At 49.7% G+C, this 26,735-nt stretch overlaps 1 protein-coding gene across 2 annotated transcripts in view; it reads left to right on the forward strand.

The window, feature by feature from the left end:
- The first annotated feature begins 21,498 nt into the window (after nucleotides 1-21,498).
- The window catches only part of LOC144947731 (metalloprotease TIKI1-like), a 99,601-nt gene continuing 94,364 nt past the window's right edge, over nucleotides 21,499-26,735 (forward strand). For both annotated transcript variants that reach the window (XM_078877060.1, XM_078877061.1), the window contains exons 1-2: nucleotides 21,499-22,158; nucleotides 23,257-24,180. In XM_078877060.1, coding sequence (XP_078733186.1) covers nucleotides 24,094-24,180 — 87 coding nt within the window. In that variant the 5' untranslated portion in view covers nucleotides 21,499-22,158; nucleotides 23,257-24,093. The remainder of the gene's footprint in view (nucleotides 22,159-23,256; nucleotides 24,181-26,735) is intronic.

A 26,735-nucleotide genomic window follows, 5' to 3' on the forward strand; every position in this document is an offset into this window, starting at 1 on the left:
ACCGCCGTGTGAGAGGCTATGCTGGAGTCGAATCTTTGTCTTAAGTCGCTACAGCTTTGTATCGTTGTTAGTTGACACCCGAGACAACGCGCCTCTAACTTTCCGAAGCGTCTTGCGATTGGTTTCGTCTGGGCGGGGATTATGGTCGGTGTTGGCTTGCGGCGGCGAGCAGACTTTGAAGGTCATTTAATGATTATTAAAACAAATGTTGTAACCATTTGTCGGCTAAATAGAGAGAGGTGGGCACGCAGCCACCGCTTACATCTCGCACACACCGCCCCACACGCTACTCACACACAACTCACACCGCCCCACACGCAACTCACATCACAACTCACATCACAGGTGCGGCCACGACGGGGCAGAGTTAGAGAGAGGCTCACACGAGCCACCAGGGGAGGGAGAAAGCGAGAGAGATACAAGGAGAGTGAGAGTAAGGAAGACGAAGATACAGAGACACACATACACCAGGGGAGAGAGACAGAGAGACACAAGGAGAGTGGGAATAAGGAAGACAAAAACACAGAGACACAGCCACCAGGGGAGAGAGAGAGACAGAGAGACACAAAGAGAGTGAGAGTAAGGAAGACACAGAGACACACAGACCAGGAGAGACAGACGCAGCAACACAGAGGGACACAGAAGGTCAAAGGGTCCAAGAGAGACACAGAGAGAGAGAGACCCGGACAGACAGGACAGAAACAGAGGCAAGAGACAGGGAGAGGACAGGAGTGAGACAGAACAGACACAGAGTCAGGGGGCAAGCTTGGTAGAGAGAGGGGGGGGGGGGGGGAGGGCTCGCGTCTCGAGACAATAATCTCGTGGGACAGTCTGAACGGTGGACAAGGTGGGACAAGGTGGGACAAGGTGGGGGGACAAGGTGGGACAAGGTGGGACAAGGTGGAGACAAGGTGGGACAAGGTCGTGAAAAGTTGTTGACAAGCTGGGACAAGGTGGGACAAGGTGGGACAAGGTGGAGACAAGGTGGGACAAGGTCGTGAAAAGTTGTTGACAAGGTGGGGACAAGGTGGGACAAGGTGGGGACAAGGTGGGACAAGGTCGTGAAAAGTTGTTGACAAGGTGGGACAAGGTGGGGACAAGGTGGGACAAGGTGGGGACAAGGTGGGACAAGGTCGTGAAAAGTTGTTGACAAGGTGGGACAAGGTGGGACAAGGTGGGACAAGGTCGTGAAAAGTTGTTGACAAGGTGGGGACAAGGTGGGACAAGGTGGGACAAGGTGGGACAAGGTGGGGAGACTTCTCAGTCACTCGAGAGGACAACCTTCTGTCGAGGACAACCTGATTGCTCCGCTGGCAAGGGTGTTGCGTCTGGCGGTGAGGGCATCGTCCTGCTGGCGAGGAGGAGGAGGAGGCGGAGGGAGGAAGTTGTCAGGATGGTGATGGTGGTGGTGAATAACGCCGCTCAAGGGCCCGTGAGGGAGGCCACGCTCCGCTACGGCCTCGTGTCCGCGGGCCTCTTCCTCGCGGCCCTGGGGGCGCTGCTGTCGGGCGGCGAGTGGCCACACGTGTACGGCACCTTCTGCGCCCTGGGGGCGCTGATGACGGCGGCCGGAGTCGCGTGGAGCCTCTGCCAGTGCTACCCCAAGGTGGGACATGGGGAGGGGAGCGTGGGGTTAGGGGTGAGTGTGTGTGGGTGGTGTGGGTGTGTGAGTGGTGAGAGTGATGGGGATGGGTGAGTGGTGAGTGTGTGTGGGTGGTGTGGGTGTGAGTGGTGAGTGTGTGTGAGTGGTGAGAGTGTGTGAGTGGTGAGTATGGGTGAGTGTGTGTGAGTGTGTGAGTGGTGAGTAAGTATGGGTGAGTATGGGTGAGTGTGTGTGAGTGTGTGTGAGTGTGAGTGGTGAGTATGGGTGAGTGTGTGTGAGTGGTGAGTGTGTGTGAGTGGTGAGAGTGTGAAAGTGGTGAGTATGGGTGAGTGTGTGTGAGTGGTGAGTGGTGAGTGTGTGTGTGAGTGTGTGAGTGGTGAGTATGGGTGAGTGTGAGAGTGGTGAGTATGGGTGAGTGTGTGTGAGTGTGTTAGTGGTGAGTGTGGGTGAGTGTGTGTGAGTGTGTGAGTGGTGAGTGTGTGTGAGTGTGTGTGAGTGTGTGTGAGTGTGAGAGTGGTGAGTATGGTTGAGTGTGTGTGAGTGCGTGAGTGCTGAGTATGGGTGAGTGTGAGTGTGGTGAGTATGGGTGAATATGGGTGAATATGGGTGAGTGTGTGAGTGGTGAGTATGGGTGAGTGTGTGTGAGTGTGTGAGTGGTGAGTATGGGTGAGTGTGTGTGAGTGTGTGAGTGCTGAGTATGGGTGAGTGTGTGTGAGTGTGAGGGTGGTGAGTATGGGTGTGTGGGTGGTCAGTATGGGTGAGTGTGAGAGTGGTAAGTATGGGTGAGTGTGTGTGAGTGGTGAGAGTTGTGGGTATGGGTGAGTGTGTGAGCGGTGTGGGTGTGTGTGGTGTGTGAGTGTGTGAGTGGTGAGTATGGGTGAGTGTGTGAGTGGTGGGTATGGGTGAGTGTGTTATGAGTGTGAGAGTGGTGAGTATGGGTGAGTGTGTGTGAGTGGTGAGAGTTGTGGGTATGGGTGAGTGTGTGAGCGGTGTGGGTGTGTGTGAATGGTGAGTGTGTGTGAGTGTGTGAGTGGTGAGTATGGGTGAGTGTGTGAGTGGTGGGTATGGGTGAGTGTGTTATGAGTGTGTGAGTGGTGGGTATGGGTGAGTGTGTGAGCGGTGAGGGTGTGTGTGAGTGGTGAGTGTGTGAGTGGTGAGTGTGTGTGAGTGTGTTAGTGGTGAGTATGGGTGAGTGTGTGTGAGTGTGTGAGCGGTGTGGGTGTGTGTGAGTGTGTGTGAGTGGTGAGTATGGGTGAGTGGTGTGTGAGTGGTGAGTATGGGTGAGTGGCGAGTGTGTGTGAGTGTGTTAGTGGTGAATATAGGTGAGGGTGTGTGAGTGGTGAGTATGGGTGAGTGTGTGTGAGTGTGTGAGTGGTGAGTATGGGTGAGTGTGTGTGTGTGTGAGTGTGAGGGTGGTGAGTATGGATGTGTGGGTGGTGAGTATGGGTGAGTGTGTGAGTGGTGTGGGTGTGTGTGAGTGGTGAGTGTGTGAGTGGTGAGTGTGTGTATGTTCGTGGTGAGTATGGGTGATTGTGAGAGTGGAGAGTATGGGTGAGTGTGTGTGAGTGTGTGAGCGGTGTGGGTGTGTGTGAGTGGTGTGTGAGTGTGTGTGAGTGGTGAGTATGGGTGAGTGGTGTGTGAGTGGGGAGTATGGGTGAGTGGTGAGTGTGTGTGAGTGTGTTAGTGGTGAGTATGTGTGAATGTGTGTGAGTGGTGAGTATGGGTGAGTGGTGTGTGAGTGGTGAGTATGGGTGAGTGGTGAGTGTGTGTGAGTGTGTTAGTGGTGAGTATGGGTGAGGGTGTGTGAGTGGTGAGTATGGGTGAGTGATGTGTGAGTGTGAGAGTGGTTAGTGTGTGTGAGTGGTCAGTGGTGAGTGTGAGAGTGGTGAGTATGGGTGAGTGTGTCTGAGTGTGTGAGTATGTGAGTGGTGAGTATGTGTGAGTGGTGAGTATGGGTGAGTATTAGAGTGGTGATTATGGGTGAGTGTGTGTGAGTGGCGAGTACCTTGGTGCGATGTGTAAACATCGCCACCGGGGAGACAAAGGCGGCCGGGCGTGGTGCTGGCCACCCACCCCCTCGTGTGCCGTGCCGGCCTTCATAGGTGCTGCTCGCTAACAGCACTTGACCCAACAACCTGTTAAGGCTACACGGGGGAATCTGTGTCTTTGTCTTTGGTGTGTGGCAGGTGGTCTTCAGCCCCATTCATGAATCCGATTCGCTGCCGTTTCTGCTCGACCCCGGGACAAAGTGAGTAGCAATATCAGTTCGCAGTGGGACACGACTGCCTCTGTGATGACGGTGGTGGTGGTGACGATTCGCCGCGTGGTTGGCGGCGTTGGCTACGGCTGCACTCTGCAGGCAGCAGCCAGGGTTGGTGGGTCACCGCACTGGCGTTCTAGAACTCCCTCTTCCCGTCGAGGAGGAGCCGTACCGCTGGCTCGCAGGGAGAAGGCGGTACAGCGAAGTGTGGACTCATCTCCACCCGTCTCTGTTGTGAGGGATCGAGTGTTGCCCCCTCGCACGCGTGGGGTTTTTGTTCGGGGTGCTCCGGTTTCCATCCACGTGTATAATAAACACTCATCAAATTGGCCGATAACACCTTCATATTTACAGTGCCGCAGAGCTTGGGCAATTGTTGGTAGCGCCTTCATCCGCTCGTCTGCGGTTCCTCCTCCTCGAGTCCGTGGTCTCTCTCTCTCTCTCTGTCTCTCTGCAAACGCTATGCGGCGCCAGCGCAACATTACAGTGTGAAGTTATTATAATGATCGAGAAATTCTATGATGTAGAACAGTGTTCTTTATTGCAAGGCCCGTGGGCAACAGGCGGCCCCTGGTGACCTTTAGTGCGACCCGTGACGTGCTGCCCCCAAGAGTGAAATCACTCCCCACCACCACCATCATCATCCTCGTGCTGCTGTCAAACCCCCTATGGTTTCAAATGTGTGGCGGCCCTCACACACCGATGATGTCTTATCGGCGATCGTGCTCCTCTCCGCTGGCAGTTCGTGAAGAACGCTGGCGCAGGACAAGAATGATAGACATGACACAATCTCAGCCGAAGCAGTCCGGAACGCTGTTTCGGGAATTATTTCGCAAACGCAGCCACGTCCGTCGCTCATTATTTTGTCCTAAATCATCTGTTGATGCGATTGCAGAGCTTTCTAGCAGAGGGCCCTTCCACCAGCTGCGGTGCGAGCCGAGCAATTGCAGGGCTGCACCTTTACCTCTGCAGCCCTGTAACATTCTCAAAAATCCCATAAATGCCTCTAAAATCCCATAAAATCCTTTACATGATCATAAATTCCTATAAAATCCCATGAAATCCGATACAATATCATACATTTCTATGAAATCCAAAGAGATACTATACAATCTCATAAATGTCTCTAAAATCCTATACAATCTCATACATTCCTATGAAATCCCATGAAATCCTATACAATCTCATAACGGTCTCTAAAATGCTATACAATATCATACATTATATAAAATTCCATGAAATCCTATACAATCTCATAATGTCTCTAAAATCCTATAAATCTCATAAATTCCTATGAAATCCCACGAAATCCTATACAATCTCATACATTCCTATTAAATCCCATGAAATCCTATACAATCTCATAAATGCCTCTAAAATCCTATACAATCTCATACATTCCTATGAAATCCCATGGATTCCTACACAATCTCTTCTTCCCTTCCTCCCAGGCATCGCACGTTGCCCCTCGCATCTCTGGAGGGGTCAGCCAACGACAGGGATCAGACCTCGCCCACCTTCTGCTCCTCATCCTGGAGCACCCCCCCCAACCTGCCCATCGGAACCCCTCCACCTGCCCCCCGCGGGCCCCCCACTTCGGCCCCCAGTGGCAAGGGGGCCCGGGGCGAGGTGGAGGAGGTGGTGGAGGAGGAGGTGGGGGAGGAGGAGGTGACCGGATGCTCGGTCCAGGTGCACAGCGGCGATGCCCAGCCTGACCCGGCCAGGTAAGGCATGAGTAGAGTTGCCAACCCCTCCTGGATTGGTCGGGAGTCTTCTATACAGGAATTAGGGCCGTCCAAAGCGTGGTGGGGTGGGGGGGTGACAGGGTACAGGGGCCGGGGCAAATCCCACCCTATGGGTCCCCCTCAAACTAATGCGTAAGTCTTCTTGGTTCTTTCGGTAAAGTCACGTAGAAGGGAAGTAATAAAATAATAAAAATAAAACATTATAAAATAATTATTATTGTATTACTTCCCTTCTACGTGACTTTACCGAAAGAACCAAGAAGATGAATCCCTGCAGTCACGAAAGCTTTAAATCGAAATTTAATGCCTAAGTATTACATCGGACATCCTCAAAAACTCGCCCCCCCCCCCAAAGCGCGGGGCCCGGGGCGATCGCCCCTATTTGCCGTGCACCGTTAGGGACGGCTCTGACCGGAAATGGCATTCATCTCCTGTTGAAGTAAGCAGTGTGCGAGATGTTAATGCGGTAAGGGGATATTTTAAACAAATGTTTTGAGATTAATGATATAATACAAAAAGTCAGATTTGGCAACCCGAGTCATGAGCCGTGGAAACAATGAAATGTATTTATTAAAATATGTAGCTGCCGTACGGGAAAACGCAACACATTCGTGAATATCACCGTGTGCACCCCTCACGGCAAGCATCTATAATAGACGACGTTTCGGGCAATGTCCCGTCTTCGTGGCACATGCATGGTTTATGAAGAAAGGCCATTGTCCGAAACGTCACCGATTATATATTTAGTTGTCTCGTGACACACGTTGTAATTAACCTGATGAAGCATGCTGTAATTACTGGCGAAACGTCGCACTCAGATTGTTAAATGTTGTGGCTTGGCTCTCCAACACACGGGTGTACTGTACTAGTATACTACACTATACACTACACTATACACTACACTATACAATACACTATACACTACATTATACACTACACTACTATACACTACACTATACACTACATTATACACTACACTACTATACACTACACTATACACTACATTATACACTATACTACTATACACTACACTATACATTACATTATATACTACAATACTATACACTACACTATACACTACATTATATACTACACTAGTATACACTACACTATACACTACATTATACACTACACTACTATACACTACACTATACACTACATTATACACTATACTACTATACACTACACTATACATTACATTATATACTACAATACTATACACTACACTATACACTACATTATATACTACACTAGTATACACTACACTATACACTACATTATACACTACATTATATACTACAATATACACTACATTATACACTACAATACTATACACTACACTATACACTACATTATATACTACAATACTATACACTACACTATACACTACATTATATACTACACTAGTATACACTACACTATACACTACATTATACACTACACTACTATACACTACACTATACACTACATTATACACTACACTACATTATACACTACACTATACACTACATTATACACTACACTACTATACACTACACTATACACTACATTATACACTACACTAGTATACACTACATTATACACTACATTATACACTACACTACATTATACACTACACTATACACTACATTATACACTACACTACTATACACTACACTATACACTACATTATACACTACACTACTATACACTACACTATACACTACACTACACACTAGTGCTGTACTAGTATACTACACTATACACTACACACTAGTGCTGTACTACTGACGAATTGGCCACGTTCTGTTTACGTGACAACCCTTACTAGTTGGCTATGTCGGGTGGTGGTGGGTTTTAGCGACACATTTATATTTTTTACGCGATCTAAACCTTGAAAAACCCCTATATTACGGATGACATTGTTCGCGAAAGCTTACTCCATGTTAAACTATGATTATGATGTTGAATTGATCAAAACATGACGACAATGATGGTGGTAACAATGACTAACTCCCCCCCCCACCTCGTCACCCCGCCAGCCCTGGCAAGCCCCCCCGCTACGAGGAGGTGTTGGGGGGCTCTGTGGAGACGGCCCCTCACTGCCCTCTGTGCCGGGCAGAGTCGACGGAGGGGAAGGAGGTGGAGGATGCGGGGGATGAAGAGGAGGAGGAGGTGCGGAGCCACGAAGAGGCGTCGGACTTCGGAGCCTCGCTACGGGAGGCGGAGACCCTCGCGAGGGAGATCGACTCGGAGATCGACAGGGAGATACATACGGAGAGAGACACCGTGAGCCTCATCTCTGAGACCACGTAGACTCCCGTGGGAGCTCATTGTCAGCGCAAGACCCAAGAGTCACGACGCTAGCGTTAGAGCGCCAGCTATTTAATCAGCTGTCATCTCATTTACAATTTAATAATAATTCGCTGTAAATGCAGATATCTGTGTAAGATAAGGTACCGTTGGGTAATTTCCTCATTAATAACAAAACAACAAAATCATGCGAATATTCATTGGCCAATGACACCTCTCTTTCTCCTAGATGGAGCTAAACTATTGGAACGTGCAGACATTTTTAAAAATCCACTGCTGGATGAAACCTCCCCGCCCCGCCCGCCCCCACGTGGTCTGTGTTTGGTGGAGTTTGTTTGACCATACTTCACCGCGCCGGTTCATCGCAAGTTGGTGAAGGAAGGTGAAGGTGTCCCGGGATCATTTCAGATGTTAAATCGCTCGCCCACTGACCTTGGCGATCGTGGGAGTCGAACTCATCTTCATCAGGTTCTTAAGCGCAGTGCGCATATCTACGTCATTAATCGCGGTGTGTGCATAGCATTTGCATCGAACATTAACAATCGATTAATTATTCTCGTGACCAATGCTTGAATAAATTATTTTTCTCTTGGAGTTAGTGTGAACATCGAGTGCTTTTTGAACGGTGTTTGTGCTATTAAAAAAAAACATTGTTTACAAATGTGAAGTTTGATTCATTGTCTGGTATGCGAGTTATATCTTTAATACTCAAACGAGATGGCTGAGATTTTCGCATCGCCTCTTTCAAAGTACTCCGAGGTCATCATTGGAGCAGCATGTGGCTTTTGACTAACCATCAAATGAAGACGGCCACCGTATCGCACGCTTTCAGATGTGCGTCTGCGGCCGTCTGGAACGTGCTTCCTTCCGATATTAGGAAGCCACTGAAGCTATGCAGTGGCTTCCTATATAGTGCTTTTTGTGTTTAGTTGATTGTATTTCCCCTGCACTTCCAATTAACACGGTACGGTGCGAAATAAGTTCAACATTCATACGTGGAATCTTTAATTTTTTTGGAAATGTGGACACAATGGCCTACTCTTCTTCGAACGACGTCACAGGATATTAACGTCCATTGTGAATCAGACGGCGGGTAGCAGTGGTCGTACTTTACGGTTTAAACACCTGCAGTATTAATCAGGGCGTCCTTCCGGATTCGAACCTGAATGACGCGCTGGGCCACGTGAACGCCCCTATCAAGGGAAGGGGGGGGGGGGTCAAGACCACGCCCGGCCGCCTTGTCTTTGCGCACACTGCACAGAAGAAGAACATGCGGATACACACAAACAAACACAGGTATAGTTACATATAAACACACCTGTGTTGATAAAAAATAAACTGAAAAAATTCGTCAACACAAGGTGTACTGGATGAATATACCTTGACTGGTCTCGTCAAGGGGCATAAACCACCATCACGCGAGCGCCTCTCTCGCCGTACAACGAGGACGGTCGGCGCATCGCGCGGCGCTTTCAGATGCGCTTCTGCGGCCGTCTGGAACGCTCTTCCATCCGATATTAGGAAGCCACTGGAGCGATGCACTTTTTGCTAATCTGAACTCTTTGGAACTGCTTTTTGAAAGGCTGCGGTGGCTGGTGGGATGTGTGAAACAAACTTGTTTTGTTATTTGGAGGAGCAGATATCGTCTGCGTATGTATTCTGTAATAAATATAATCTATCATCCATCAATAGCCAATGATAGAACCAAGGCTTTCGTCGATCAGTGGATTGATCATGGCTGCTGCTGCTGCTCTTGATGACAGGCGCAGAATGTTTATAGTCTTGCTGGTGGAGTGGTAAGAAGGATGGTGGTGGAATAAAAAGGTTTTACCCTTTCTGTGTTAAGATGTTAAAACACCAAACTGAAACCTTTTGGCAAGGAATCATGTCTGCATAAACCACACAAACTTGTGGCAAGGGAGGTCCCAAGGATGGTCGTATCGGTCGGGGTTGCGTGCAAAGAAGCAGCGGGAGGAACTTCCTCGGATTTCTAGTGACACCGAGGCTGCTGCTGCTGCTGCTGGTGGTGGTGAGGGGACGATGCACTTCCGCGGATGTCTATCGCCCAGATCGAGTGGCCTTAGGCAGGGCCGGGGTCTGTGGGCGAACATTGCGTCATGGAGATCTGCGCACGCGCGGGTGAAACGGGCGGGCGGGGGTCTGGGCGAGGGCACCTCGAGGGGTTGGAGGGTCAGCGAAAGAGTGAGTGAGGACAAGGGTGAGGGGAGGGGTGAGTGAGGGGAGGGGGGAGTGCGCGTTTCACCACCCCGCCCTGACCAGCGGTCAAACGACCCCCACCATGACCCCCGACACGATGTTGTTGGAGGAAGGAGGCCTTCACCCAGCAGTGGATTGACAAGGGGGGGCTGGTCACGCGTGGTAAGTCCGCCGCCTTGTGGGCAAAGTTGGAAGAGCGGCGCTCACGCCGAGTCGGAGTTGGCTCGCCCTGTTAGCATGCACGTGGAACTTCTTTCGCACCGTACGTAGCCAACCTTGCTGATCGGAGGTGCGGAGAAGGACAGTAAACTAAACGCAAAACAAAACAACAAACTAAACACAAAGCTGTGCTGCTGAATGTCACTTGGTCTGGAAAGCCAACAGGCTGGCGGACTGAACGAATCGATTTCACAAGCCCGCCACTGCTAATGAGACCCACAAGTTTGAAATCAGTCTACAGTTTGCTCACTCAAGCAAACGCTGCTGCTGCATGTTATTTGTTGTTGAAATCCAATTCGGCTGATGGTCTGAACAAGGCTTATCTTTTGACGGGACCCTTTATCTCCCAGTATCATAGACACAAGTGCTCCGACCGAGATAAGAATGCTTTGCTATTTGTGCATTGCCCTTGTGCTGTCCGCCTTTTGGCGTTGTCCTCTGGTGTCGCACTGGTGGTGAGACGAGGCCATATAGGAGGCTGTCGCTGGTGTAGTCCTGAATCAGCTTCAACGGACAATGCACACATGGTGATCAAACCACGTGGTTTGCACGCTTTACCGCAAGCACGATGTGCGGTGACTACGGCGCCTTGCAATACGCGTGTCTAATTGGGGTTTGAACATCCTAACACCTCCTGTATCCTTGCCGGAAATGGGGTAAAGCCTATGCTTGTTCAAGGCATTGCATCTCCACGTTGAGACAAAACGGTGTTAATCTGGCTTCAAGTGACACTCGCTCGGTGGCTGTCCAACCCACTGAGTCTCCAGTCAGTCCCTCGAGTAGCCAATTACCATTGCCACGTCGGTTCGTTCGCGCCCGGGAGCGCGGCGTGATTCCGTGGCAGCTCCCCCTACTGCCGGGCCCGGGGCGACGCACCCCTCGCCTCTCACCGCTAAAGAATCAACGAATCAGAATCCATTTTTTTTGTTTATCCAGGAGAAATCAGATGAGCTGTGAAGCGCTTATTTTCACAGAGGTCCAGTAGAGCCCGGCGACAAAGTTATAAACAACGAACAATACAAAATTACGATCGGGGTGCGAAGTACGGCGTTGGAAAGGTGAGCAAAAGGCGATCGAAGAGTGAGAAGTTAAAGTGCGGGCGATCTGCCGAGACCGGGTAATAAACCCTCCGCAAGATGAACGCCGTTCCGTTATCCCCACGTAAATATACACACACACACACAAAAACGTGTTTAGTCCATCAGGATGTTGGATTCCCCAGCCCAATGGTATTGCTCTTCTGCTGGTGGAAGGCCCTTCCGATGGTGAGAGAGGAAGCCACTGGACCATCCACTGTGCTGGCGTGGCTGGGATGTGCCCAGCGCAGCATAAACCACCATCACGCCAACTCCGGGGTGGTCATCCTCGCTGCTCAGCCATCGAAACAAAAACGGTGGTCACCGGCCTCATTGCGCGGCGCTTTCAGATTCTGGGGCCGTCTGGAACGCGCTCTTCCTTCCGAGATGAGGAAGCCACTGGAGTTGTGCACTTTTAAATCATCATCTAGATTTAATAATAATAATGACAAGTATTAATACAATCGCATTACTGCAGGATGCAGTCCATAAATGACGTCACGCGATTTTTGACGATTTTTTTTTACCCCCCCCCCCTCGTCACACCGGCGTCACGAAAGTCAGACCCCCCCTCAAATATGACGTCACAAAGCTCTGCCCCTCCCCCCCAAAAAAATAAATTGCTTTAAACTATTGTCATTGTAGTGCGTATTTAATGCGGCGCTGCACTCTGATGTTGTAGGAGAATACATTTATTAAAACGTCTATTTAATTAAGTGGAACGTGTTGTCTATATTTATTTAAAGTTGCGCATTTTGATGTGACGTCACATTTCTTACACCCCCCCTCGTCACACATCGTCACAAATGTCTGACCCCGCCCCCCCCCCCCCAGGTGCGTGACGTCATTTATGGACGCCCCCAAAGTCACGTTTGTTTTCTTGCGGATACAAAAAGAATCGCCGCTAGAGGGCGCTAGAGCATAGATCATTATCGTTGGGGAGAAGAGCCGAGATGCGGCGAAATTACGCGACGTTTAGTCCACGTGGCTTTGTTTGAGCGTGTTATGTTTGTATGTTTAACTTCTTTCGCACCGTACGTAGCCAACCGTGCTAATCGAAAGTGCGGGCGGAAAGACAACAAACTAAGCACAAAAAACACTTCTAAAGAAATTCGTTTTCCATCTACACGATGTTAAAGGCATAGAACCCAGCGGCTTCCTAATATCGGAAGAGCGTTCCAGACGGAAGCTGTATTGTGGTTCTCTTATCTTAGATCGCTATCATAAATGAACCTTTACTTTGATGGTGCCCTAAGGTCAGAGGATCACATTACCGTCAAATTTACGGGACCTTTTTTGCCAGTATCCAAAATATTATCAGAGCATATTTGTTTGCACGTTTAGCCACAATTTCATATGGTCAATGCAGACTTTGTGGCTTGCAAAATGTATCTATTTGGTGTTTGGAACATCTTAACACCTACCATTGGAACCTCCTTTGCCAGTAGCAAAATATGAGAATTGTTTTTTTTACCATTTTATCTGGCAACGACGTGGAACGAACCTGTCGCACGCAGGTAAGCGGAAGCGAGTGAGTCATATGTCGAAAACTGAACTAAAGAATGAAAGTCAACGCCGCAATGCGCCTCCATAATGAAGTGTTTTTCTTTGGGTCTGATCGCGTAAATATGAATTGTGTCAAATTTCGATTTAAAGCATTCGTGACCATCAGGGATTAATATTCTTGGTTCTTTCGGTAAAGTCAAGTAGAATGGAAATAATAAAATAATACAAATATAAAACCAAAACAAATTCTCACGACGTTTCGACTGCAACACAAGCAATCATCATCAGGTGCATTATTTTATTATTTCCCTTCTACGTGACTTTACCGAAAGAACCAAGAATATGAATTGTGTCGTTAAACCCGCCACCACCTGACACAGCCAATTGGCAAGGGGTTCGTCACGGAGACAAAACGTGCCACTAACAGTGACGGCTTCAGCACACCGCTTGTGTTGCAGAGTAAACCCAAGTGGGGTTACTCTCCCACGTGGGTTTACTCTCCACCACACGGATGTGCTCAACTCGTCGATAATTGTCACGTTTTGGTCACGTGACAATCGCGACTAGAATGAGCCAAGAATGTCTGTTTGTGTGTAACGCAGCGTGACGTCACTGCACATGCCGCACCCCCCCCCCCCCTCGTGAATTTTCATGAGAGAGTGACGTCACTCCACATGCTGCACCCCCCCCCCCCCTCATGAATATTCATGAGCGGGTGGATTTTTACACTCACGCAGACGAAGGTCGAGCGGAAATATTTTTTTTTGCAAATTCGCTTGAAGTTTGACGTTTCTTTATTGAAGGTGAATCTAATAAATAATTCTACGCAGCAACAAAGTGGATTTGGTGTCTTTATTTATTTCTTCAGTCTACTTTATGCTTCAACATTATGGTATACGAGACATTTCTCGGTGATTACCAGATATTGTATCGAATTCCAATTTATTTCAACCCCAGCGACCGAACGCAGAATAGAATAAAGTATCAGAGCGGTCAATTTAAACAAATTGAAGGTCAGTTATATACAGTGCTACAACGAACTGCAGTGAAGTGTTTTATGACTTCGTTCTGCGCCAGTTTAACGACCCATTAAAATGAACGCAATCTAACCCCCCCAAAAAAATCTCTCTTTACTATGGATAACATTTTGTCGCGACAGCCTAGGTGTCAAGCAATGTGCCCGTTTAACGAGTCAACGCAAAACGATAGTCTTTGAGTCTTTCTCTCTGTCTTCATGCAGTTGCTACCCCGGGCGATCCATCCACACAAACGCGCTGATCTTTTCTGGAGATATTTTCTTTGTAAAGTTTTTTTTTCTTTTTTCCACAAACAAAAAGAGTTGTATCGCCTGCTGCCGTCACGCACGGAGCAGAACCGTGAACATTCACCTACACCGGTCTACATTTCAGTAGAGACTTCAAATAGGAACGATGCCGTGCTGTTGTAAGTTAGCACGCTGGGCTTCCGAATCATAGAGTTCGCAGGTTCGATACCATCTCCGGGCGCGGCAAGTTAAACAATGGGGGCGAGTTTCTCAAATCCCTCTCCTCCCCTCTCCCCTACTGCTTGCGTCCGCCAAAGCAGTGTAGTCTGAATGGGTTCGTCACAGTGAAGTGGGTCGGCAGGTCCCGTGTGGTGGTGGGGTAAAGCGTGGGTTCTCCCAACCCTTTGCTGAGACGTCCGGACAGCGTGAAAGAGGAGGTCAAAAAACGACCTCTTTCCACAGATAAAGTGGGGGAGAGACACGGCGAGAGAGAGAGACACACGCACCCAGGGAGACACATATGCAGGGACGCGGGGAGGCACAGAGAGACGGAGATACGGAGAGAGAGACACACACACACGCACCCAGGGAGACACAGAGACAGGGACACGGGGAGACACAGAGAGACGGAGACACGGAGAGCTGAGACAGATAGACAGTGGTGTGATGTGAGTGCCCAGGGTCAGACGAGTGTGTGTCACGGGAGTTGTCATCTAAATCAGTCGACCTGTGGCACTTGGGTCTGCCCCGTGACCTCCTGCCAGCGGGCGTTCGACAATTCACGTGACCTCAAGGTGCACATGGCCTGGCACAAGCGTCGTGGTGACGTCACCGCCACTTAGTGGCGAATGGCGCTTGTTGTTGTTGTTGGTGAAGGCGAGTGGTGGCATTGTCCATTCACGTGGCACTCTCAGTACTCGCCTGATAACATTCACCTTCCACCGACAGTGGCGTGAGCACGCAATTGCAGGGCTGCGCCTCTATCTGCATCACATGCTGAGGCTGAGACGAAAATCCCGCTGAGCGGTGCAAAGCGCTCGCGTCCAAAGAGAACGGCCCGCGAAAGTGGATGTCACAGAGCGGCATCTGAGATATTCTCGGTTGCCCTATGCGTCACACAAAACAAAACATAGAACCCCCGTATAGCCTGCAATAGACAGCTGGGGCAAGTGCTGTTATCGAGCACCTCTGAAAGCCGGCACGGCTCAAGAAGGGGTGGGTGGCCATCAACACGCCCGGCCGCCTTTATCTCCCCAGTTACGATGTTTACACACCGCACCAGGTACTCATTTGAGGCTGAGTCGACCTAGGGGAGGCCCAGGACCGGATTAGGTAATCGTAACTGGCAGTGTCCGTGAGCCGGAATCGAACTCGTGTCGCAAGGTTCTTAGCGCAGCGCGCTAACAGCGACACTACCGCTCCCCACAATATGCACCACACAACAACCGCCCTTCGACACAAAGTGGCGGTGACGTCACCATGGCGCCTGTGCCAGGCTAGGTGCACGTTGAGGCCACGTGAAGTGTCGAACGCCCGCCGGCAGGAGGTCACGGGGCAGACCCAGGTGCCATGGGTTGCCTGACTGGGATGACCGGCCGATGCACCACCTGTGCCCCTACACACAGAGGAAAGCAAGCGTTGTTCGAGAGAAGCGAGCTCATTGTGAGCGCGCACCTTTACGTAATGTTTTGCATCAATAAACACGCAACAACAACAACCAAATAACTGATGAGCTGTATTCCTCCGTGTCAATGCAAAACGATATTCCCTCTGCGCGTATCGCGTTCCTACCCCAGGCTATCAACACACACGCGGACCTTTCTGGAGACAAAGACAACAGCAAAACCGCTCACTAAATTGATGGTGGCGGTGATAACTTCATTGCCTTTGGGAGGGGGTGGGGGGTGAGTTTGAGTGTCTGCCCGACTGATGGATTGATACGCGAGACACACTACACTACACCTCCCAGGTGAAACGTTACGCTCAGTAAGAGAACAAGGGGGGTGGGTGGGGGGGAGCTGGTGGGTTGGGTGGGGAGGTGAACAAAGATTAAACACGCGACATTCCACCTGGGCGAGGCCGGGCCTCCTCGTAGCCGGGGTTGATGGTGGTGGTGGTGGCTGTTTGCTGTACGTGGTGTGGAGCGGTAGCGTAGTGGTCAGCGCCAAGGGTGGCAGAGTCGGGTTTTTTACAATCGGGGTTCAATTGTCTTCTTATATTAAACCCGATCATCTGAGATTGGGAGAAACCCGGTTTAATTGGTTCTAATTGCAGAACCGCACTTCGCCAACTTCTCAACGATGGGCTTCATCCATTCCAAGCTAAGAACTCACTGGCGCCCACGATTGTGGAGGAGAAGCTCGTGTTCATCAAGACCAACCTGCCCGCCGCATTCTACGACTACCCCGTGCCCGACGCCCCCCCCCGAGTACGATAGCAGCACCGACGAGGAAGCAGCCTAAGCCTTGGATCAGAGTTTCGTATTCATTAAACCAGGTTTTAATTCCCCGAAATCGGGTTTAATTGTATTAAAGAAGAAACCCGATGCCTGTCGCTGGAAAAATCGGGTTTTTTCCACCAATGGTCAGCGCGCTTGGCGCTGTGAACCCGGCGACCCGAGTGAACGTCGCCGCGAGAGAGACAAAGGCGCTCGGGTGTGGTGTGACGTCACTGGCCTGCATTGGTGCTCCTCGCTAACAGCACTTGCCCCAAACAAAGGTTAAAGGCTATACGAGGGATATTTGTCTTTGCCTGTCTGTGGGAGCGGCAGTGCAGTGGTTATCGCGCTGCGCTACGAACCCGGCGACCCGAGCTCGACGATTATCTGAACCGGTGCTGGGCCTCCCCTAGATCGACTCAGCCTAAAATGAGCACCTGGTTCGGCGTGTAAAAAGATTTCCACTGGGGAGACAAAGGCGGTCGGGTGTGGTGCTGGCCACCCACCCCTCGTGTGCCGTGGCGGCCTTCATAGGTGCTGCTCGCTAACAGCACTTGCCCCTACAGTCTGTTCAGGTTATAGGGGGGATCTTTGTCTTTGTTGTGTGTGTGTGGGGGGGGGGAGTAGTGGCGCAGCGGTTAGCGCTGTGCTGCGCTACGAACTCGATTACCTCTCACGACCAACCATCGGCGACCGATACACGGGAGATCTTTGATCACCACACGAATGTCCAGAAACTCTTCCCGTGGGGAGTGGAGGGGGTGCCCATATCGCTGCCTCGCCAGGAGAAGGCGGCACAGCAAAGTGTGGACTAATCTCCATCTGTTCAACACTCCCTCTCTTCATGTAGGCGTCAAGGAAAATTTTATTTTACTTTCTACGTGACTTTACCGAAAAAACCTAAGAAGATGATTCCTTGCAGTCACGAAAGCTTCAAATCTAGAACCATTTCCATAGCCCCATTAATATTCTTGGATCTTTCGGTAAAGTCACGTAGAAGGGAAATAATAAAATAATAAAAATACAAAAAAATGAAATGTTTAATTATTTTATTATTTCCCTTCTACGTGACTTTACCGAAAGATCCAAGAAAATGAATCCCTGCAGTCACGAAAGCTTTAAATCGAAACCCCACTAATGTCAAATAGTTCATCGTTGGAAATTCACTGTTTGTTGGGCCACGTAAAGAAATTGGATTCGCTGAATGTTACGCCAACGTCAAACGATACGTCTCGCGTGGGCTCATGGTCTAACAAACGACAGATGCGTTCTTGTTGTTGTTGTTGCTGATGACGTTACGTTGTTGCTGATGTTACAGAGACGCGGTGAGAGACACGGACAGAGAGACACACACACACGGGGAGACAGGGACACGGGCAGACACAGACAGACGGAGACAGAGACACGGAGAGATGGAGGCAGTTGTGCCACGTGGTATAGGCGAGTGGTCACATTGACCAATGACACCCTCACCACTCACCTGACACCCTCACCACTCACCTGACACTCTCAACACTCACCCGCCACTCACCTGGCACTCGCCGAATTAATTTTAAAACTAAGCTTCATTTTAAACTGAAATGAATCATGCAAAGAAAAACGATTGTTAGCGATCAATTAATTTGGGGGGGGGGGGGATCACAAGACACCTGGACTACCCTGTAGATTTTCATCCACCGTGATCTATCCAGACAGACGCCTCCCCAAGCCACTGCCACCCATCCCTCGGCTCGTGCGCACGAGCCGATCTTACGGTTCCATCTCCGCGGAGGACGTCCCACCCAGGGAGCGTTCTCTCCGTTGACTGTCAATCCGTCGCCGGGCTTGACCAGCGGCCGTGATCCTCATGGGGTCCACGCAATACAGGAGGCAAGGAGACCCGTCAAGCCACGCAGACTGATGGGGCAAGTGTTGGTGTGAACCGCACCGTGCCCGGCCGCCTTTGTCTCCCCCAGTGCTGTGGTTTAACACCGTAACCAGTTACTCATTTAAGGCTGAGTTGACATCGATGAAGGCCTAAGGGGCAGATTCAAGTTATGATTCGCCGCTGATGATGACCGCGGGCGTGCTAACGAAGCAGAGCCGTCTCTAGGCGACAGCGAATTCGAGGCGTTCGCCCTGGGCCCCGCACTCCGCTATGGTCGTCCCTGCGAACAACAACAACAACAACTGCGCCACCGATCCCCCGGACACACACACACACCAAACGCACACAGAGACGTCTGTTCTGATTGTGTGCTGGACTTCATCAGAGGCGCGGGGCAAGGATAGCAAGACGGCTTCCTGAACGAGTGGTGGACTTTCGACGTTATCATGACGGGGAGCGCGCTGTCCGTAAAGCAGCATCAGCAAACGAGTGATGTCAGGGCCGGTACTGGGCCTCCCCTAGATCCACTCAGCCTCAAATTAGTATCTTGGTGTGATGTGTAAACAATCGCTACTCGGGAGACAAAGGCGGTCGGGCGTGGCGCTGGCCACCCACCCCTTCGTATGTGCCGTGCCGGCCTTCATAGGTGCTGCTCGCTAACAGCACTTGCCCCAACAGTATGCTAAGGCTACACGGGGGATCTTCGTCTTTGTGTGTTTGTATATCATTTCGTGGGCGTGCGTTCGTGGGAGTGGATAGGAGTGTGTGAATGTGTCTCATTTCGTGTGTGTGTATGTGTGTGTATGTGTGTCTCTATGTGTGTGTCTCATTTCGTGTGTGTGTATGTGTGTGTATGTATGTCATTTTTTCATCTTTGTATGTGTGTCATTGCGTGTGTGTGTATGTGTGTCTGTAAGTGTGTGTGTGTATGTCTGTATGTGTGTATGTGTGTCTGTATGTGTGTGTATGTGTGTATGTGTGTGCATGTGTGTGTATGTGTGTATGTGTGTGTCTGTATGTGTGTCTGTATGTGTGTGTATGTCTCTATGTGTGTGCATGTGTGTGTATGTGTGTATGTGTGTGTCTGTATGTGTGTCTGTATGTGTGTGTATGTCTCTATGTGTGTGCATGTGTGTGTATGTCTGTATGTGTGTATGTGTGTCTGTATGTGTGTGTGTGTGTCTGTATGTGTGTGTATGTCTCTATGTGTGTGTGTGTATGTGTATGTGTCTGTGTGTGTGTGTATTTCTGCGTGCGTGTGTGTGTATGTGTGTCTGTAAGTGTGTGTGTGTATGTCTGTATGTGTGTATGTGTGTCATTGCGTGTGTGTTTATGTGTGTCTGTAAGTGTGTGTGTGTATGTGTGTATGTGTATGTCTCTATGTGTGTGCATGTGTGTGTGTATGTCTGTATGTGTGTATGTGTGTCTGTATGTGTGTATGTGTGTCTCTATGTGTGTGCATGTGTGTGTGTATGTCTGTAAGTGTGTGTGTGTATGTCTGTATGTGTGTATGTGTGTCTGTATGTGTGTATGTGTGTCTCTATGTGTGTGCATGTGTGTGTGTATGTCTGTAAGTGTGTGTGTGTATGTCTGTAAGTGTGTGTGTGTATGTCTCTATGTGTGTGTGTGTGTATGTATGTGTGTCTGTGTGTTTGTGTATTTCTGTGTGTGTGCATGTGTGTGTATGTGTGTGTATGTGTGTCTGTATGTATGTGTGTGTGTATGTGTGTCTGTATGTGTGTATGTGTGTCTGTATGTGTGTTGCTCACTAACAGCACTTGCCCCGATCACCCGTTCAGGCTACACGGGGTGATCGATGTCTTTTGTCAGTGGTATGTCGGTGTGTCAGTGTGTCGTTGTGTTAGTGTGTCAGTGTGTCAGTGTGTCGGTGTGTCGGTGTGTCAGTGTGTCGTTGTGTTAGTGTGTCAGTGTGTCAGTGTGTCGGTGTGTGTGTCAGTGTGTCGTTGTGTTAGTGTGTCAGTGTGTGTGTCAGTGTGTCAGTGTGTCGGTGTGTGTGTCGGTGTGTCAGTGTGTCGGTGTGTCAGTGTGTGTGTCAGTGTGTCAGTGTGTCAGTGTGTGTGTCGGTGTGTCAGTGTGTCGGTGTGTGTGTCAGTGTGTGTGTCGGTGTGTCAGTGTGTCAGTGTGTGTGTCAGTGTGTGTGTCGGTGTGTCAGTGTCGTTGTGTTAGTGTGTCAGTGTGTGTGTCAGTGTGTGTGTCAGTGTGTCAGTGTGTCGGTGTGTCAGTGTGTCAGTGTGTCGGTGTGTCAGTGTGTGTGTCAGTGTGTGTGTCAGTGTGTCAGTGTGTCGGTGTGTCAGTGTGTCGGTGTGTGTGTCAGTGTGTCAGTGTGTCGGTGTGTCAGTGTGTCAGTGTGTGTCAGTGTGTCAGTGTGTCGGTGTGTCAGTGTGTCAGTGTGTGTGTGTCAGTGTGTGTGTCGGTGTGTCGGTGTCAGTGTGTCAGTGTGTCGGTGTGTGTGTCAGTGTGTGTGTCGGTGTGTCAGTGTGTCAGTGTGTGTCAGTGTGTCAGTGTGTGTATCAGTGTGTGTGTTGGTGTGTCGGTGTGTCAGTGTGTCAGTGTGTCGGTGTGTCGGTGTGTGTGTCAGTGTGTGTGTGGGTGTGTCAGTGTGTCAGTGTGTGTGTCGGTGTGTCAGTGTGTGTGTCAGTGTGTGTGTTAGTGTGTCAGTGTGTCGGTGTGTCAGTGTGTCGGTGTGTGTGTCAGTGTGTCGGTGTGTCGGTGTGTCAGTGTGTGTGTCAGTGTGTGTGTCGGTGTGTCAGTGTGTGTCAGTGTGTCAGTGTGTGTGTCAGTGTGTGTGTTGGTGTGTCGGTGTGTGTGTTGGTGTGTGTGTTGGTGTGTCGGTGTGTCAGTGTGTCGGTGTGTGTGTCAGTGTGTGTGTCGGTGTGTGTGTCGGTGTGTCAGTGTGTGTGTCAGTGTGTGTGTCAGTTTGTTAGTGTGTCGGTGTGTCAGTGTGCCAGTGTGTGTGTCAGTGTGTGTGTCAGTGTGTCAGTGTGTCGGCGGGCGTGTGGGAGTGGGAGTGTCGGTGTGTCAGTGCGCGCGCGTGCGTCCGTGCGTCTCATTCACAGCGCGCTCCGAGAGCACGCAGCCACTTGCGTGCTTGTTGCACCCTGCGTGTCCGTCTGTCCGTCTGCCTGCGTGTGTGTGTGTGTCTATCGTTGTGCATGTGCTTGATGTGTGTGTGTGTCCATCGTTGTGTATGTGCGTGTGTGTGTCCATCAGGCCGTTGCGTGTCTCTGTACAAGACGCACCGTGAAGCTGGCTGACTGGTTGAGCTGCTGCTGCTGTTGCTGCGGCTGCTGTGGTTGCCGGCGATAAGTTGCAAACGCGAGACGCGGAAAAACTCAGAAGAGCAGCAAGTCCAACAAGAACTACAACAACGACAACAACAACAACACAAATATCCTGACAGCAAGCCACCGTCGGCGACAAGACGAAGACAAACTGGGACGAGAGAGGCGAGATGATCAAACTCTGAGCCACAGCAGCGAAGAAACTGATGACGAGACGGCGATAGGAGAAAGGAAACGAGACGCAGGGAAGTGGATCTTGTGTTGCTACACGCGTGTGTATTCAGTGTAACATTAAGGGAATACAATTTTTACTCGCTTTTTTTGTTATTCTTCCGGCACGCTGCGATGAGTAGGTAGGGCTGGCTTGGAGGTACGTTTGGGATTTGTCGGCGTAAGGCACTACCACTGCGACCGTGCCAATATAATTCCCGGAACGCACTTTTCCAGGTGCAATTGAGCAACTGTGTATTATAATTGAAGGGTAAATGACTCACGGCGAGACCACTGATGGATAGCGACAGTGGTTGAATGAATGAATGAGTGGTCAGAATCAGTGTGATTGTCAACATAGATCGTTTTTTGACAGATTGAATGGTATTTTTCGTTCTCCACTATCGGATGCTTTGTTATCGATGTTATATACATTATAAAATAGTTTTTTTTCTAAAGACAAGTCTTCGGGATATTTAATAACAGTGAACGCTCAAATGAAACACGTGTCCACTTTGCAGTAGATGGCGCATTTGATGAGCAGTCGTATTAATGATGACGATGACGGCGACGATTCGAATTGATGTGGTGCCCGTTAGTTATTAGCGTACGAAAGTAACTTTTGGTCTCGAACTTCTGCGTCTGTGCGATGCGGCCTTCTCGTTCCGGCCTTCGCTGGGGGGTAGGCTTCAGATGACGTTCAGCAATCGAACCCGCGGAAGGCGTCAACAGCAAGCACACACGTTGAACTTCTTTCACACCGTACTTAGGCAATCGTGCAAATCGGAGGTGCGGGACCTCTCTGCTGCAGCGAAGTCTCGAGAGCGATATCTGCTCGAGTGCGTGGTGGGGTCTTCTCCGTGAACATCAAGGACCGATATCATTGGCTCTCGTTGCAACGTGTCCGACCGAACGGGTTTTGCCCGAGGTGTATACGCATTGCGAAGATTGCCATCGTGCCTCGAAGAGGATGGAGTTCGAGTCACACGCTGATAACAAACTCATCTGTCGATTGATCCATCTATCTATCTAATCCTCCATCGATAATAACATCGATCTCGCTATCCATTCATTCATATAGCCAGCCCTTTATCCAGCCATATATAATATACATATCACCATCCAACTATCGTTTTATCCATATAGCTATCTCAATAGACACCTATTCATTTATCTAGCCATCTATCTATCTATCTGTCTAATCCTCCATCCATAATAACATCGATCTCGCAATCCATCCATTAATTCATATCGCCAGACATCTATCCAGCCATATATAATATGCATATCGCCATCCAACGATCGAGTTATCCATCTATCTAGCCATCCATTATTTCATCTCGCCATCCATCCATTCATCCATACATACTTCTGTCGACAATTCAACCATCCTTGTTTCCTCCATTCAAATCCTCTGACTTCACCTGCGACTCAAGTGCAGCTCCGAGATTTTTTTTTGTTCATGAAAACAAAACGCACACGACTGGACACAGCACTGCGTGTTGAGCACGCATACACACGCACACACACGCACGCACACGCACACACACGCACACACACACGCACGCACACGCACGCGCACACACACACACACGCGCGCACACACAGCCACAAACCCACACACCCACACGCACACACACACGCACACACACACACGCGCACACACAGCCACACAGCCACACACCCACACATACACACGTACACACACACACACGCACGTGCGTCCGAAGAAGTTGAATGAAGAGCCAAAGTGCGCGGAATGAATTAACACGAGCGGGCAGGCGCTGCGTGTAAAACTCTGGAATACTTCACGTGACCGGCGAGACGTGCCATGAACCTATAATCGAATCTACGATGGATAATAAATATAATTAGCGGTTAAAATACACATATATATAATATATATGAAGAACCAGTAATTTACTGGAGAAGACCACATTTGGAAGATTTCAATGCATGGACATTTCATTCATGTAAATCTCACTGAACATTTGCGATAGATACGTTCATATTTCGTCGTCCTTGCTGTTGAGCAGATGATAGACTTCGGTTGACATCGCCACACCTACAGCCAAGCGAGTGTGAGACGTGAGAAATGAGCACGTTACTCCTTGTACTCATCGCCTCGTGGGCCTGCGTCCTGGTGCCAACCGTGCAAGACTCATGCCCGGCGCCGTCGAATGTAAGTTTGTGTGTGTGCGTGGTCGGTAGCGTAGTGTGTGTGTGCGGGGTGGAAACATCGCCACTGGGGAGACAAAGGCGGTCGGGCGTGGTGCTGGCTACCCACCCCCTCCTGTACTGTTCCGGCCGTAATGGGTGCTGCTCGCTAACAGCACTTGCCCCAACAGTCTGTTAAGGCTATACGGGGGATCTTTGTCTCTTTGTAGTGTGTGTGTGTGCGGTAGTATAGTGGTTGGCGCGCTGCGCTACGAACCCGGCGACCCGAGTTCGATTCCCGCTCACGGCCAACACCCAGTGACGATTATTTGAACCGGTCCTTGGCCTCGCCTACGTCGACTCAGCCAAAAAATGAGTACCTGGTGCGGTATGTAAACATCGCCACTGGGGAGACAAAGGCGGTCGGGCGTGGTGCTGGTCACCCACCGCCTCGTGTGCCGTGCCGGCCTTAATAGGTGCTCGCTAGCAGCACTTGCCCCAACAGTCTGTTAAGGCTACACGGGGGATCTTTGCTGTAGCACAGGGTCCGGATTACACCGACAGGCGATTACTAAGGCACTTCGTATTTTCTAAGGCCCTCCTTGAGATCCGTCGCTTCACGTTGGAGTGCCAGCTTCTCTTCATCTTCTTGTTGTTTCGTACGGCTGCCGACGTAGATGCAGGCCAAGCAACGACGACACTTTCACGTGCAGGTGGTCAAGCCAGACAACCGCGTCGTCACAGCGGTGATGTCTCCACTTGTTCGGATAGGGGCATTGCGTCGTTAGCATTTGTTCGAGTGTGTTCTGGATGGGCGACGGTAACGTGGTCACCGAGAATTTATTCGCCTGTGAATTAGGACGACAACATGCACGCCTTTGCTTCAGATAAGGGAATCCTTTTATTACGTACCTAAGAAATAGTTGTAGCGAGTGCGTTATGTTTGATGAGCGTACGGCGCGAAAGAAGTTTAACATACATAATCTTGAGTCGAATACAGCGTTATTCAACGACACACTTGTACATTTTACAAAGGTTAATGGAGTTTTTGTTTGTTTACAACACTGCTGTATGTAGTGAATAGTTAGATCCCTCTCTTCCATTAGCCTTAGGCCTCTCATACAACCTTAACCTGGCCCTGACCCCCACATGAGCCCTTTCATCATCAATCCACTGCTGGATGAGAGCCTCCCCGTGCCGTGCGAATTGTGGGTGCGGTGGGGGATTATTTTTTATCTAAAAAAATAATATTATTATATTATCACGCTTATCAAGGGAACGCCTGAGTCTCAAGACGTTTTCAGGAGCAAACAACTGATGTGCTCATGGCCGTTGCTACGTTGGCAGTGGTGCACGAGGCACTGATAACGCGACACATTCGTCTGTAACATTGATTTAAAGATTAAATAAATAAATACACATCCAGGAACAGACGGAAAATTGGGCAATATGCTTCATTATTCGTAGTGATATTTCTAGTGAGGTGAAGAAGGGTCATTGCCCGAAACGTCGTTCCTGTTGAGTCTATGTTCCTCTATTCCAGGGAAGGTCCTGGCAAGGTTTTAGTAGTAGCAGCGGAGCGATGTTGCTGCTGCGTCTTATCTCAATTGAGTAGTGTACAGTGTACATTCTCGGCATTAGTATGTCTTGCCCATGAACCAGTTACGCGTTGAGTAATGTATTTGGTTTTTTATCATCCGGGGTTATTTGACCATACTTCACCACGCTGGTCAGTGCGGTGTGGCATCGCGTGCTTTCAGATGCGCATCTGCGGCCGTCTGGAACGCTCTTCCGATATCAGGAAGCCACTGGAGCGATGCACTTTTAAATCATCAGCGAGATTGAGAAACTCATTTCTTGAGAACTGATTTCTGTGTTTGGTTTGTTGTCCACCCCCTACACCTCCGATTACCACGGTTTAGCTACGTACGTACGGGTAAGATCGCGTAGAAGATTCGTCATGAGACCCGGGGAGGCGTTCCTTATAAAATAAATAGAGTTTAGTTGTTGAATATGGGATGCCACGGTGGCGCGATTATAACAACCTCGCCTGAGATACAGGAGGTCGTTGATTCGATCCCGACGCTGACGCTTGTTTTTTTGGGGAGTTTGCGTCTCTCTCTCTCTCCACGTGGTCGCATGGATGTTTTCCTCGGGACCTCCGGTTTTTCCCTTCCACGTGAAGAATCAACGTGCGCTTAAAACATTTGGCTGCGATACATTTCCACACAATGACAAACCCACTTCGTTGAGCTATCATTAGTGATAGCCAACTCGCTTCTGAAAACGAGCTATATAGTTAAGCGGGCCTTACCTTGTAAAATAAATATAGTTTAGTTGATAATTTAAATATGCTATTGGCATGCACGCATACGATGCTAAAAATGATTTAGCCACCCGCTGCGACGATCTAATAGATGCTTGCACCACACACTGCTACTATCTACCGCTGCTTCCGCCACGCACACTACCATCTTAAAGACGTGTTTGCCACGGTCGTACTACTGCTGGCATCTAACAGGTTTGATCGTATGTTGAACTTCTTTCGCACCGCACATAGTCAACCGTGGATCTAATCGG

This window comes from Lampetra fluviatilis, chromosome 46 (genome assembly GCF_964198595.1).
Source record: "Lampetra fluviatilis chromosome 46, kcLamFluv1.1, whole genome shotgun sequence".
Lineage (NCBI taxonomy): Eukaryota > Metazoa > Chordata > Hyperoartia > Petromyzontiformes > Petromyzontidae > Lampetra > Lampetra fluviatilis.